This window comes from Heliangelus exortis, chromosome 4, assembly GCF_036169615.1.
Source record: "Heliangelus exortis chromosome 4, bHelExo1.hap1, whole genome shotgun sequence".
In the NCBI taxonomy this organism is placed as follows: domain Eukaryota; kingdom Metazoa; phylum Chordata; class Aves; order Apodiformes; family Trochilidae; genus Heliangelus; species Heliangelus exortis.
This window is the reverse complement of record NC_092425.1, coordinates 23,919,412-23,933,340: the sequence shown is the minus strand read 5'-3', so window position 1 is coordinate 23,933,340 and position 13,929 is coordinate 23,919,412. Positions and strand designations below refer to the sequence as shown.

The 13,929-nt window shown below is 34.9% G+C and overlaps 1 protein-coding gene across 39 annotated transcripts in view; it reads left to right on the top strand.

Moving 5' to 3' along the window:
- The window catches only part of PCM1 (pericentriolar material 1), a 42,085-nt gene that overhangs the window by 7,415 nt on the left and 20,741 nt on the right, over positions 1-13,929 (top strand). For 17 of the 39 annotated variants that reach the window (XM_071743391.1, XM_071743383.1, XM_071743379.1 and 14 more), the window contains exons 7-19: positions 980-1,168; positions 3,067-3,244; positions 5,572-5,681; positions 6,135-6,345; positions 7,453-7,645; positions 7,941-8,117; positions 8,816-8,973; positions 9,186-9,400; positions 10,897-11,051; positions 11,133-11,262; positions 11,971-12,105; positions 12,841-13,034; positions 13,572-13,769. In XM_071743391.1, the coding sequence (XP_071599492.1) occupies positions 980-1,168; positions 3,067-3,244; positions 5,572-5,681; positions 6,135-6,345; positions 7,453-7,645; positions 7,941-8,117; positions 8,816-8,973; positions 9,186-9,400; positions 10,897-11,051; positions 11,133-11,262; positions 11,971-12,105; positions 12,841-13,034; positions 13,572-13,769 (2,243 nt within the window). The remainder of the gene's footprint in view (positions 1-979; positions 1,169-3,066; positions 3,245-5,571; positions 5,682-6,134; positions 6,346-7,452; positions 7,646-7,940; positions 8,118-8,815; positions 8,974-9,185; positions 9,401-10,896; positions 11,052-11,132; positions 11,263-11,970; positions 12,106-12,840; positions 13,035-13,571; positions 13,770-13,929) is intronic. The other 22 variants (XM_071743411.1, XM_071743410.1, XM_071743405.1 and 19 more) reach the window with 3 other exon arrangements.

The following is a 13,929-nucleotide window of genomic DNA, read 5'->3' as shown; positions in this document are numbered from 1 at the left end:
ACAATAGTATATCTTGGCTTGTTTTAAAAAAAAAATTTATTCTTTCTTCAAAATAGAATGAAAGCTTAAATGCTTGCTTTGGCAGAGCATGCACTGGGTTGATGTAGGAAGGAATATTTATTAGTTTATTAGTGGGGAAAACTTGATGTTGTTGGGTAAGGGAGAGGTCATTAGTGGACCATTGCAGGAGTATCATTCTAGTGACATGATAAAAGTATTGACCTAGCACTAAAGAGATGAGCACCTTCCAGAAAATGTTCTAAATTTAGTTCTGGGAAACACAGTCTTCCTTTGTTTATAAAAGCTTTTACAATAATGTTGTAAACAAGTCTTGGTGTAGATATAAAAGCATTTTAATAACTACTTGTGTTATACGTCTTCCAATAGTACTATACTGAGGAAAAGCACTAGAGAGCTGGTACTCTTTTGGTCAGTTAGTCACTGAATGTTCTATGAACCAGGAGAATTTATGTACTTGGAAGTAAAACAGCAGTTTAAGCGTTAAAAAGTTTTTGTGATTATTTTAGCTTTGTAAGAGCTCTTTCTGTTCTTGTAAAAACAAAATTATACATGTCGAAGATGCACTTTTAAATTTTAAAAAAAGCCTGAAAAATGCAGAAAAAGACTAAAGCAGTTTTTAAGACGCATGCATGTAAACTTGCATTTTTCACCATCTTCATCTTTGGTTTTAGTTTTATGTTTGGCTTTATTTCTCTTTACTTGCAGTTTGAGTATATTATGTGCAGACTGAATACTTCTAGTCTTCCAAGGCTGATTGCTATATGGAGTCATACTGTTATGAAAATTAAAAAAATTACTAAAAATGTTTTTGCTCTTTAGTAGATTGTATTTAATACTACTTTTCATTATTTGACAAGTTATAAGTGGTTAGGTTTGTAACTTAAAAGTGCATGTTAAGTTAAACATGTGAACATGGAGCACATGTTCAAAATCTAACATACTAAACTGTTTAATAAAGGAGGTATCTTTTAGTTTGAGCTTTCGGCCCCGCATTGAGGACAAACTAGGGAATTCAGCTTCCCGAGAACAGGTTACAGACATTGATGTTACAGCAAGCCCTAAAGGGAAAAGTGACAGAGCTCCTCTGAATGGCAGGGAAATCTGGCCTTGTAGGATTAATAGCCAAGAACATGGATTGCCTTCAAAGGTACACTTCAAAATATTATTTTAGCCTCAAATAGGGTTTATACTTGCTGTTGCTATGGCTTGTTGATTTTCTTTCTTTTCATTAACTGTATTGAATGTACTTGTTGCTTACAGTGAGTGTTCCCATTTGGCCTGCTTGTCTGTATCCAGCTCTCTGCCTCTCTGTTCATGAAATAAATCCTCTGTGCCTAGTTCTTTTTCTTTAGGGATGTTTGACAACTTTACTCAAGTGCTACATGGACAGAGAAAGTACTGGATGTAACTCTGTACAGCAGGTGTTCTGGTTTTATGTAGATAATTCAGTTTTGCTGTTCTTTCTGTGAGAAGAATGTAAATGTGACTTCAGTCACTTAATATTTACACCAATAGTGTCCCAATGAAAATTTATTTATTTAATACCATATAGAAAAAATAAATTAAAGAGTAATAGCTTTAACTAGTTCCACCACTGTTTTTGTGTAGCTGTTTATTTAAATACTTGATTGGAAAGAGGAAGGCTACTAAGATGATGCTTGGATTCAAAAACTTCTTTTGTTATCTGTTTCTAGCTTTTCTGTGGCTTTATCTCTTAAGTTGATTTGAAAAAAAACAACCAAAAACAAACAACAAGCCAAACAGGAAAGAAGTCCAAGTTCATTGGGTTTTTTTCCATAAAACTCTTAGATGTTTTGTCAAGCTTATTAGTCTAAGCTTGAAAAATTTTAACTCAAGCAAATCTGCTACTTCAGGTAAAGCATAGATTATTTAATAGGTGAGCAAGGCTGCGGAACATCCCCTTTTTCCATTTTTTTCCTTGTTTCTTCCCGTGTTGATTTTACTGTGTACTCTGTTTTGCCTCTGCTGTTAAACTTTCCTCATACATAAAAAAGCAATAATCAGTGACAGCTGCAGTGACAGTTGGAGAATTCTGGATATGTTTGCCTTTCTCTGCTGAAAAGATGAGCATTCCCTGGTTCCTGGAACTAGTTAATAAGATGCCTGATTCTATTCTGATTTTTTGTGTTGAAATTTTGGACAGAGATGGTTTTGAACGTCAGGAATTCAGCACTATGGGGAGAGAATATGTTCCTTTAAGTTAGTACTGTTCTTTTTAAACACTTGTCAACTTAGAACAAGGAGCCAAATTTTCCTAGATTTCTTCTGCATAGGGTGATAATCCAGCTTCAAACAGGATAAGGATCTTAACTGATGATGTCTCATTAAAATACTCTATTTGCTGACAATCACTGAATAAAAGTTCTGAGGGAAATATCCATCCCTAATTAGGATAGGATGAGGAAAATAACTTAGCTTTAATGCATTTTAATTACTCTACATTCCTTCATTTATTCAGATCTATTTCTGTGTCTTTGAAAATGTGGTATATAGGTAGTTCTATGCATGGTTTTGATTTGAAATCCATTTATATAAATATGGCCTGTTCTAGAGTCTATGGCATAAACATAGTATACAAAACTAAACATGTTTTATAGGTTAGCAAAGAATAACTGCCAAAAAAGTTCTGCTGAAAATTTAGAGATTTTAGTCCAGTAAATCAAGATCATGTATTGTGTGGCTCCATGGCATTATGTGTGTCCTATGCTTTATCTTGCTTAGTTTTACCATCTTTTATGATTCAAAAGACAGAGTTATGCTTTAGTCTTTGGGGCATGCTAGGACAGCTAACTGAACTTCTGAAGAGAACTTAAATCCCAAGAGTGCTAAGCATGGTACAAGCTTTTCCATGGGATGTCTGACATTTTTAGATGGGAAAGAACTGAATGAAAGGTGAAGCTGTTTTCACTTTCAGCTTTCTTACATTGAACAGGCTGTTGGATTCTTTTAAAGTCCTATGTGTTTAACACTTCTAGCACTAGTGCTTAAAAAACCTGATTATTAATGTTCTTCCATATTTTGCAGGCCAGAGATCCTCAACAGGAGGCTAAAGAGGAGCTGGAGAACTTGAAGAAGCAGCATGATTTATTGAAAAGGATGCTACAACAGCAGGAGCAATTGAAGGCTCTTCAAGGAAGACAGGCAGCTCTTCTTGCTTTGCAGCATAAAGCAGAGCAAGCAATTGCAGTCATGGATGATTCTGGTATGTGGAATGATGGTGTCTTTGATAGCATGTTAGCATGCTGATTGAATCATTAAAGCTGGAATTGTGGAATGCACATTAAAAAGTGTGGTTTGGTTGGGTTTTTAAAATATAATTAATATATATATTAACATATATATATTGATAATGTTAAAAAATTTTGCTGCAGGGCTTTAATTCTGAAAAGAGTTGCCAGTGTGTGAGTGTAAAATAGCATGTCAATTAAAATTTCCACTAATTTCTGTGGGTACTTGTAAATTCTTAAAAGTGTGGCATTTTTTTTTTTATTTTTATTTTTTTTTTAAAGAATTGGTCTGCCATGTCAGATTAGGAGTCTGCCTCTCATTTCAGTCCTGGGGCCAGGCCTTTGAGGAAAGAATCAGTGGATGATAGTGTTTTTTGCATCTCTCTGGGCATAGGTTTCAGGTTTTGGTTTGCTTTTTCATGGGATTTTTGTTTTTGTTGGCTGGTTGCTTGGCAGTTTAGTGTACAGCAGTAGACTATTGGTTTATCCAATAAAGGAGGGAATTGCTAAAGCAGTTCTGTAAGTAATTATGAAACTATAAATTTGAACTTTTGTAACATGTAGATTAATTGGAGGCATGGTTCTGATAATAGAGCACCACAGTCATGACATTCAGTTTAAAAGCATTCCTTTAATTCTATATGTTCTCAACATTTAAAAAATTATCTTTGGGATAAAGACCTCTTTTTGATGTCTACTTCAAAGTTTGTCAGCAGAGTTGTTTTCTCAACAGTTCAGTCTTAAAGGGAGACAGTTGTCTTTGATTTGCATAATGTTGACATGGGAATTATCTTTTATTTATTGGAAACTTACAGTGCTCCCTACCCATTCCTAAATTCTGTTTAATTTGCTGTAGAAATAGGGTTACAGGTATGTGTAGAGAATGACATTTTTGCACTGAGCAAGTTTGTGTTCAGTCTGCATTACTATTCCATGACTCTTCCCCATCAGAATTGCCATTATGCTTGATTAGAGGGTATACATAGGGTAGCAGTTAGGTGTTGTATTTTGAAGAGGTTAATTTATAGAAAAGTGAGCATTGCTTTCTTAAGTTCCTTGCTTTTTCTACTATTTCCTCTGTTTGATAGACTATAGGAAAGAAGGTGAAACTACTTAGGAAAACTCTAGATTTTTAGGTTAGGGAGAGAAAGATGGTGGGTAGGGACCTTTTAGAAGGCTACCCCTGGAGAAAGAAAAGCAAGTGCCTTCAAAAAGTGTTTTCTTGTTTCTTAAGTTGTTTTCAGTAACTACTTTTCTCTCATCTGCTCTGCAGCACTAGACCTGTGATGGCAACTTTTCTTTCCTCAGATATACAAAACTCCATGTGGGTGAGGATAGATGAAGTGGGTAGAAAATATGGGTACTTATGATAATTACATTTTCTTTGGTGTTGATTTTGTTTCATATTTGCATTGGTGTCACTTTTAGTAACAGTTTCTTACTGCTGTTTCTGTTGACTTACTTAAAGATGTGGTACATCCCAGAACTGTAGGGGAAGAAATGTAAAGAATCAAATTCAATAAATAATGAGTAAATGTTTTGGTAAAATAAATGTTTTGAAACCTGAAAACAGTAAAACATTATTGTGCAGGCAACAAGGTCATGATCTATGGGGGGGAAAAAAAAAACCGCATTTGTCCTTGATTTTTCTTATGAAGTGTTGGTTCATATTTGGGGAAAAAAAAAATTGACCCACCCACATTATTTTGATCTCTCAAGTGCCAGTTTAATGTCTTAGTGCTGCTTGAATCTGAACTTTCAGGAAGAGGAAAAAGTGTTGCCTTTTTGATGTATTACTCATATAAAAATTTTAAGGACAAACCCCCAAGACTGCTTGCAGATGTAAAGATTACAGTGTATACCAAGATGAAAGCTTGGTGTCCTTTTAATTTATTAATATAAGAAAGTAAAATCGCATGCACTGTTGTTAGCTCAGCTATACTAAGGAATAACAGTTTTGTTTCTAACAAGCAGAATGTTTCCATCAACCCTACTTGGTTGGTTGTTTCCATTTTGCTCTTTAGCAAAACACAGGACAGAATTAAAAAGTGCTTTTGTAGGTTTCTTTACAAAGGGGATGCGAGTTGGCCTGGTAGTCTCTCTGTTATGGAAGTGATCTTCCATAAGTGTAAACCTGGTGGGAAGAACACAACAAAAATAATTGCTGTATTTTAATAGTTGCAGTGTATTAGTTCTAGTATATTAGTGTATTAGTTCTAGTTAAACCAAGCATTTTCATCAAATAGCCTTTCTTTTATTTCTGTAGAAAATTATTTACTTTTTTTTTCCTCTGCATGCCCAGTTGTAACAGAGACTACAGGCAGTGTTTCAGGAGTAAGCCTTACATCAGAACTAAATGAAGAATTGAATGATTTAATTCAGCGCTTTCACAACCAACTTCATGATTCTCAGGTCAGTCCTTGGATTGCACTATTTAAGTTTAGCCATTAGCAATTTTTCTTACTCTTTTGAACAGTGCAGTTAAATGTATTTCTTGCTTATTTGTGTGCATTTGCTAGTGGAGTGATTAGGTTTCCCCCAAATAGGAAAGTTCAACAATTTTGTGTTTGTAAGAATTTTTTAGCTCAACAAGCCATGCTTTTTGGCTTGCAGCTTTCCCTGAAAGTCCAGAGAAGTAGTTTCTATAATGCAGTACAATTACATATTAACCCTATATATAGTTGGGATATAATTAAAGTGGTTTAACTTTATATTTAACTTTATATATTTAACTATACTATAATTAAAGTATCTTTGATACGGTGTTGAGCCTAGCAAGCCTATAAGAGGGCTTTTTGTATCTTGAAATTTATTTGGCTTTTTTCATAGTACTCTGAGTGAAATGAATTTGCTCTTTTTGTTCAGTCTGTGCCAGACAATAGAAGGCAAGCAGAAAGTCTTTCACTTACCAGAGAGATTTCACAAGGCAGAAACTCTTCAGTGTCTGAACACCTGTCAGATGAGAAGACACAGCTTTATAACAAGATGAGAAAGTTGCAGGGTAAAAAGCAAAAAATGGACAAACTGTTAGGAGAACTTCATACACTTCGTGACCAGCATCTAAATAACTCTTCTTGTAAGTAACATGGGCAGAATTGTATCTTCTCAAGAATACAACTTTTTTAATGTGCATTTGTAACATGGTCTTGCAATGAGTTAATGAAATAGATGAATTAAGCTGTGCTTGGCAATATTATGTAAGCTGTCTTTAATGCTATATAAGTTTCTGGCTGAATGGAGAGCTCTGCAAGTAATGAGTGTTTTTGCTAGTAGCACAACAATCAAAGTTGACTAACATGAGGATGTGATGACAGGGTTTTTTTTCTTCAAGTCTTGTCTGTGACACATGACTTGTTGAGTGTACCACTGAAACCTTGTCACAGTACATCACAGTGCATCTGTGTTTATGTACTTGGCACTTCAGACGTTTGTAGCTCTTTGGCATTATGGGGTTTCTTTGCCTACTGTCAAAAGAATTTCTCATTCACTAGTTGCAGAGACTTCAGTCGTAAGCCATGTGGGCCTACTTGCTGGTCTTGCTTTTTTTTATTTCTAGAAATACATTTTTACTTGTAAAGTTTGTCCCAAAGCTGGAAACTTCTGTGGGCTGATGACAGTGTATCCTGGTTACCCTTAAGAAATTAAGCCCTTCTGGAGAGAAGGACAGATCAATTTAATAGCTGCTGCATTACTGTGCCTTAGTCTTTACTTAAGGCCCATAGTATGAACATATTTGCATATGATTTCATATAGCTAGAAAAAACAAACATCAGATCTCAGATCTAAGTTTTGTAGTGTATGGACACAAGACCTTAGTAGAAGACAACAAATGTTAAGATGGGTCTCTATCATGCTGAAATGTTAAATTTCAAAAAAAGCAATTCAGACATAAACACTTAAATAATTCTTTGGGCAGATTCACAGCATGAAAGCTCACAATTCTGAAGTTCCATAGAGTTAAAATTAACTGAATGGTCTTGTTTACAAGAGCTACTTTTTATTCTCTTCCTATTGGTATTACATATCATGGAACCTTAAGACCAAAAGCATTTATTCTTCTATGAGAGGAATTAATTGCAGTTTTATATGTTAGTAATATTTTCTGTAGTTACATTTTGACATAATGTAGTTAACCAGGTCCCTTTTTGCAGGTTGTTCTTACAGCTGTATTTCTTTTCTGTAGTTTTTCCTGCCTCAGGTTCTCCTCAAAGGAGTATTGATCAGAGGAGTACAACTTCAGCTGGTCCTGTAGGCATAGTAACTGTTGTCAATGGTGAATCAAATACCCTGGCATCTGCTCCCTATCCTCCTGATTCCCTGGTTTCTCAGAATGAGAGTGAAGAAGATGACAATCTAAATCCAACAGAAAAGCTTCAGTAAAAGTTCTTCATTTTTTTCATAATGAGCTTTAGTGATTTTGAGTATTACTTTTTAATAAGCTGTGTGTTAAGAAATAATTTCGTATTTTAATCCACTTAATTTATTATTATAGACCATTTTAGTAATCTAAGTTAATGATTTCAGAGCTTCAAGCAAAAGATTCTTAAATATAAGAAAATTGCAGTAAACCTTTAAGAACTGTAAATGATACCTCCTTTTTTCAACTCTACATAGATATGGTTAATATGAGAAAACATATAGCATATATATACTTTTTTTTTTTCTCCTCAGGAAGCTCAATGAAGTTCGTAAGAGGCTGAATGAGTTACGTGAGTTAGTTCACTACTATGAGCAAACATCTGATATGATGACAGATGCTGTAAATGAGAACACTAAGGAAGAGGAGGAAACAGAACAATCAGAAAGTGATTCTGAACATGAGGATCCACAGCCTGTTACAAATATTAGGTTGTCATATTTTTTGTCATCCTAAATCTTTGTAGCCAAGTTGTTGCAAGTTTTCTTAAGCAATACATTATTTTAACCAACCAGAAGTAACTAAGTTCTGTAATTTCATTAACTTTTTTATTTGAAGTAGCTTTCTTATACAGATAATAATGATCTTGCCTTGTTTATTTTTACAGCAAATGTAGATTAGATTTGACATTTAGAAAATCAGTTATAAGAGACTTCAAAATATGTACTTCCTTTGGGCTTAAGTACTAAATTCATGTGTATGGAATTCAACTAGATGTTTATCAGGCCTAGAGTAGAGGTTGGAATAAATACAAATTTCAGTTGAGAGTCAGAGCTGTAGTCCAACACTGTAGGACAAGGCTGTGCATCAAGAATCTCCACTGTGCAGCAATGAATACTAATTTAGCTGTGATTAATGTAAAGCTTTTATAATATAGACATACACCTTGAATGGCTTCTGTATTGTCAGTCTAGCAGGTGATAACTTGCAGCTGCTTCTGATTGCTTAAAAAAATCTGTTGGAGAGATTAAATTCTGAATATCTGGACTGATATGTGAAGTTACTTATCTTTACTGTTTTTAAAAGTAACAAAATACATTTCTCTAAATGCCAGTTAATAAAATGTTAAATAAAATTCAATCGATACCTGTTCTTAAAAAGCTAACATGAGTAATGTGTTTTACCCTAGAAACCCTCAAGGAATCAGTAGTTGGAGTGAGATGAATAGCAACTCAAATGTACAGTGTGGAACTAATAACAGAGATGGAAGACATCTTAATACAGACTGTGAAATAAATAACCGATCTGCTGCTAATATTAGGACTCTAAAAATGTCTTCTACACTAGGTAAATTCTAAAATCTTCTCATAATTTTAAGTCTTAATGCAAATAATTGATAGCTGCACAGTAGAACCTTGTTTGGTGAGCAAAATGTTCAAGAGTCTGACCTTTAAGCTGATACATGTACAGTTTTTACAATGGAGGTAATAATAAAAATAAAAAGAGGTTCAGTAGTATGTCATTAGCACTGTTTTGTTTTCTTCTCTCCCCACCTCCAGACTGTCATAATAGAGAGGATGACAAAGATACTGACTTACCCCAAGGTGAAGATGATGAAGTAGAAGAAGACAGAGTTAGTGAAGATTCCATGTCTAGTCACAGAAGCAGCCTGGGTGATGCTGTTGGAGATGCAGAGTTTGAGCAGAAGATCAATAGGCTTATAGCTGCAAAACAGAAACTCAGGCAGTTACAAAATCTTGCTGCTATGGTGCAGGTATTTTATGAACATAAATTCATTATTTAATGTAATCTATAACTTCTAATAGGGAAAAACACTGCTATAATTTTAAATGCACATTTTTAGGCTGAGGAAAAGAGTGTGTGTTTGATTTTTTTGACTTCAAAGGTGATAGTTCTGAAGTTCAAAAAATTTTTTGGGGGGCGGGGGGGTGCTAACCTAGCAGAAGAGTGGACAATACTTAACTTTAGCACTGGATTACAAAATAAGTATCAGTAAGTATCAGTATTAGGAAGTCTAAATATTTTTGTAAATAACATTCATCTACATTTTTAAGCTTAAAATTACTATTAATGTTAGTTTTTGAAATCTAGGCTTTGCAGTCTCGCTCAGTTGGGGTGTTTGGGTTTGGAAAGGGGGGGATCTTTTTGGTTGGTTTTATATGTTGAGGGCCAAGTATGAATTCACAGTGGTTTTAATTTAGAATACTTCATGTGATCTTTCTTAAAAATATATTTTATGTATCTAATGTCCCTACAGAATGCCCAAATTTGGGCACTGTCTAGTGCAATGTCTCCATACTGTAGGTGTATCAGAAATGTATAGGCTTTATGGTAAGAACTCTAAAATCAATCTTCATTAGATCATATGTTTTACAACAGCAACAGTATACACACTGTTGTTATTTCAGGATTATATTATTATAAACAACTTGCCTCCATCTGTATCACATTCGTTTTTATCATCAGTAGATAGAAATTAGCTGTGCAGTATTGTGAATCAACATAAGAGATGATAGAGCAGCTTCCATAATAACTAAATTAATAGCATGTCTTCAGTCATTGTTTCATATTTACAAGGGTTGTATCTGTCTGTACTTAGTCATGGTATTGTAGGTCAGTGTAGCTGTGTCACTGGTGATGATCTCTCCTGTTCTGCAGGTTCTGTGTTCAGAACAATCATGTTGGAAAACAAAATAAGCAGTGGCTACAGATTTAATATTTTCAACTTAAATTCAGAACTGAATATACAAAAATTACGTAAACAGCAAAAGTTGAATAGAGAGCCGTATAAAAGGCTGTTTCTAAGATATTTCAGATTTAATTTGCAAGAGTAATATTGTTCTTATTTTAAGCTGTTAATAGTAATATTTAATTTCATTACTACATTAACAGTGTTATTTCTCCCCAGTCTCCTATTCCTCTTCTTACCACTCTGTTTTCTTCCCATACCTGTGTGTTTCTACCCACTCAGTTACAGGTATAAAATACAATTCAAGCGGTTTATGCTTCCAGAATGAGACAAGTGGTTATACATTCACAATGGAAGGTTTAATAGTGTGAGCTCTACAGTTTTAGGTATTCTCATTAATTTAGCTTATCTTAGGGTTGTGATGTCATGAAGACGATGACTTCTGAGTTTATGATCTGAACTAAAGACTGTTTAGTTTTGATAAATTAGCTAAACTAAATTAGTTATATTTTGTGCATGAGCTTGAAAATAGTCTGTTTTCCTTTCTGACATCCTTTCAGGATGATGATCCAGAACCTCAAGCAACAATTGCAAATGCATCTAATGCTGGGGACTTGTTTTTGGGCGAGATGGAAGAGGCAAAGCAACAGCCGAATAATGTCCGAGCTAGTACCAACAAGTTACAAAAAGATGTAGGACTAAATGAGAAAGCAAGGTATGCCTTTGTCAAAGGATAGTGGAACCATGCTCTAGGCTACTTTTTGCCAAATAACATGCTAATAACTTACTTACACAGGGAGAAGTTTTATGAAGCTAAACTCCAGCAGCAGCAACGGGAGCTTAAGCAGTTAGAAGAAGAAAGAAGAAAACTGATTGAAATTCAGGAAAAAATTCAAGTGTTACAGAAAGCTTGTCCTGACCTTCAAGTAGGTAGAATGTATTTCTATGTTTTCCTAAGCTGTTGAGCCACAAAAAAAAAAAAATGGTAAAGAGATTTTAAATATGAGAATGTGAAAAAAATTTAAATTGATAGTACTTTTATGTACTGTGAGCACATGAACCTCTAAGACTAGAGAATGGCTCTGGTTTTCCCAATCCACTGTAGCTTCTTGCTCAGTGATTTCTCTACCAAGCTCTAATTTCACTATAGCTTGTCTTAAAAAGACTTGATCTAGTCTTCAGAAGTAGAGAACTTTCTATCTTACTTTTAGCCTGAAATGTCTGTCTGTACCCGCTAGTCACTAAGTCTTGACTCCTTGTAGTTGTCATTTGTAGATTCTGGTATTTTGAAACAATACCATGTCTTGCAAGTGTGATCCACACTGATTTATTCAAACTTAACTGCACCGTGCTGTACGGTTTCTTATACTCTTTGAAGATCTTTTCTATGAAGCTGAGCAGTAGATTCTCAATATTGTGCATCTACAGCTTTATAGAATGTTATATTACATAAAAATTAAGTTTTATTGATGCTGGCTATGTTCTGAAATAAGGTTTTATCCTTTATTCAAAACTTATTTTCATTGAATACTAATTCTCTTATTTCATAAAGCGTAAACTGTGCTGAATTTTAATAGTAGGTAAGTCTTAAAAAGCTACTTTACTCTATTTTGCCATTTGGTTTTCTCTTCCAGGTGTCAGCTGGCTTGGGTAGCTGCCCAGCAAATAGGCAGACTTCACCAGCAACCTCAACTCCAGCTATGAATGAGTGTAACACAGCTGGAAAGCCTTTACTTGAATTTGATGAATCTGTACCAGTAGGCAATGAGGTATTTCATACTTGATACTTGTCCAAGTGAGCTAGAACTTTGTTTTCCTTTTTAAACCTTCCATTTCACATGGTGTTAGAGTACTTGATGCAAGAGGCTTTTTCTGAAAATTTTGCTAGCATTTGTGTGGGTGGAAGGATATGTGATGAAAAGAGCTTCTTGGCTAGACTAGGCATCAGAAGCAAATACCTGAAAAACACCTTGATAGACTTTCTCTCTGAATTGCATCAGCATTCTTGTAATTTTTTCTTCCAAGAGTTTGTGAGGCTGATAAGGCAATGCTTCCACTATTGTCATTTAAAACCAAATTTTCTGTCTCCTGAGAAGAGAGTTTCAGGACTTTGGCATCTTCTAAATAAGTGTTATAGGACATCTTGTGACTTTCAAGAAGCCCTTGTCTTAATTTTCAGAATTTTCTAGAGAAACATTGTCATGCTACTTAGAGCTAACTAAAAGTGCATAAATTAGAAGATAAAACCAGTGTTGAGTGAAAATGCATATCTTTTCTTTGAAAATTTTGTTATGTAATGTTTCGTTACCTTAGATTTTGCAGTATTTGGGATAAGTGGTAAATACAGGATGTATTTTCCAGCTTGCTGTACTCTAACTGGAGTTTCAGTATAATGCAAATCTCTGTGCAAAAAGGTGTAAGTGGGTTGCAAATGCTGACAATTTTTAACATACTTTAGTTTAGGTTGCATGGATTTCGTTAATACTTTTCCATTTTACTGCAAGCAGCTGTGGTCTGAGATGAGAAGACACGAGATTTTAAGAGAAGAATTGCGACAGAGAAGAAAGCAACTTGAAGCTTTAATGGCTGAACATCAGCGGAGGAGAGAGCTCGCAGAAACAATATCTACTGTTGCTGCATCTGTTAAAAGTGAAGGATCAGAAGCTCAACATACTCCACAACCGAGTAGGACTGAAAAGTGAGAACACAAATAACTCTTTCTAAACCAGTGGGTCCATCTGTTGTTTACCGAGATGTCAGTTTTGGGGCATCTCATCTGAGCACTGAATGTGTTGTTGTAACAGAGCTGTAAATTAATTTATTGATTTCTAAAGTGACTGCTAACTGGCAACTTGCCAGCTTTGAGTCCTCACAGCATATTTAGTCTCTCCTGTTTGATAAAGGGTGAAAAATCACCTAAGGAGATGAGAATGTGTAGAAAATGCCAAACGCTCAGAGTAGTTTTTTGTCATCTCGGCAACACTTTTAACAATAGTAAAGTAATGATTTTCCAAAGCAGTAAGTAATTTTATTTATCAGTCCCATTATCAGAAGGATTCTAGTTTAGTTTTGCATTGGTAAGATAATGTTAAATTACTTTTGGTGTGGCCTGATTACTTGAAGATAGAGGAACTTGTAATTGTTGACATGTTGTTTTAATAGTGTGGTAATTAAAAAAAATACTCTTCATTTCCCAAACACCTCTCCTTGGTTTTTTGCCTCCAATGTTCAGTAGGACAATGGCTACCTGGGGAGGTTCTACCCAGTGTGCACTAGATGAAGAGGATGGAGATGAAGATGGTTATCTCTCTGATGGAGTTGGTCAGGCAGAAGAAGAGGAAGAAGATGCATCAAGTTTGAATGACAGTTTATCTGTTTACCCCAATAACAACATAGCAGAAAATGCCTATTTTGTCAAAGAAAACAAGGACAGGTTAGAAGTATTGCTTGTTGATGATGTGCTCATCAGAGTATGTTTGGACGTAGTGAAGAGGCATTGCATTAACTACAAAGCATAACTTTACAACAAGGCGAAATTTCTTCCTGCTTGCTAGGGAGCTGTGCAGTGGCATTTTCTTGTCTCAGTCTCTGTT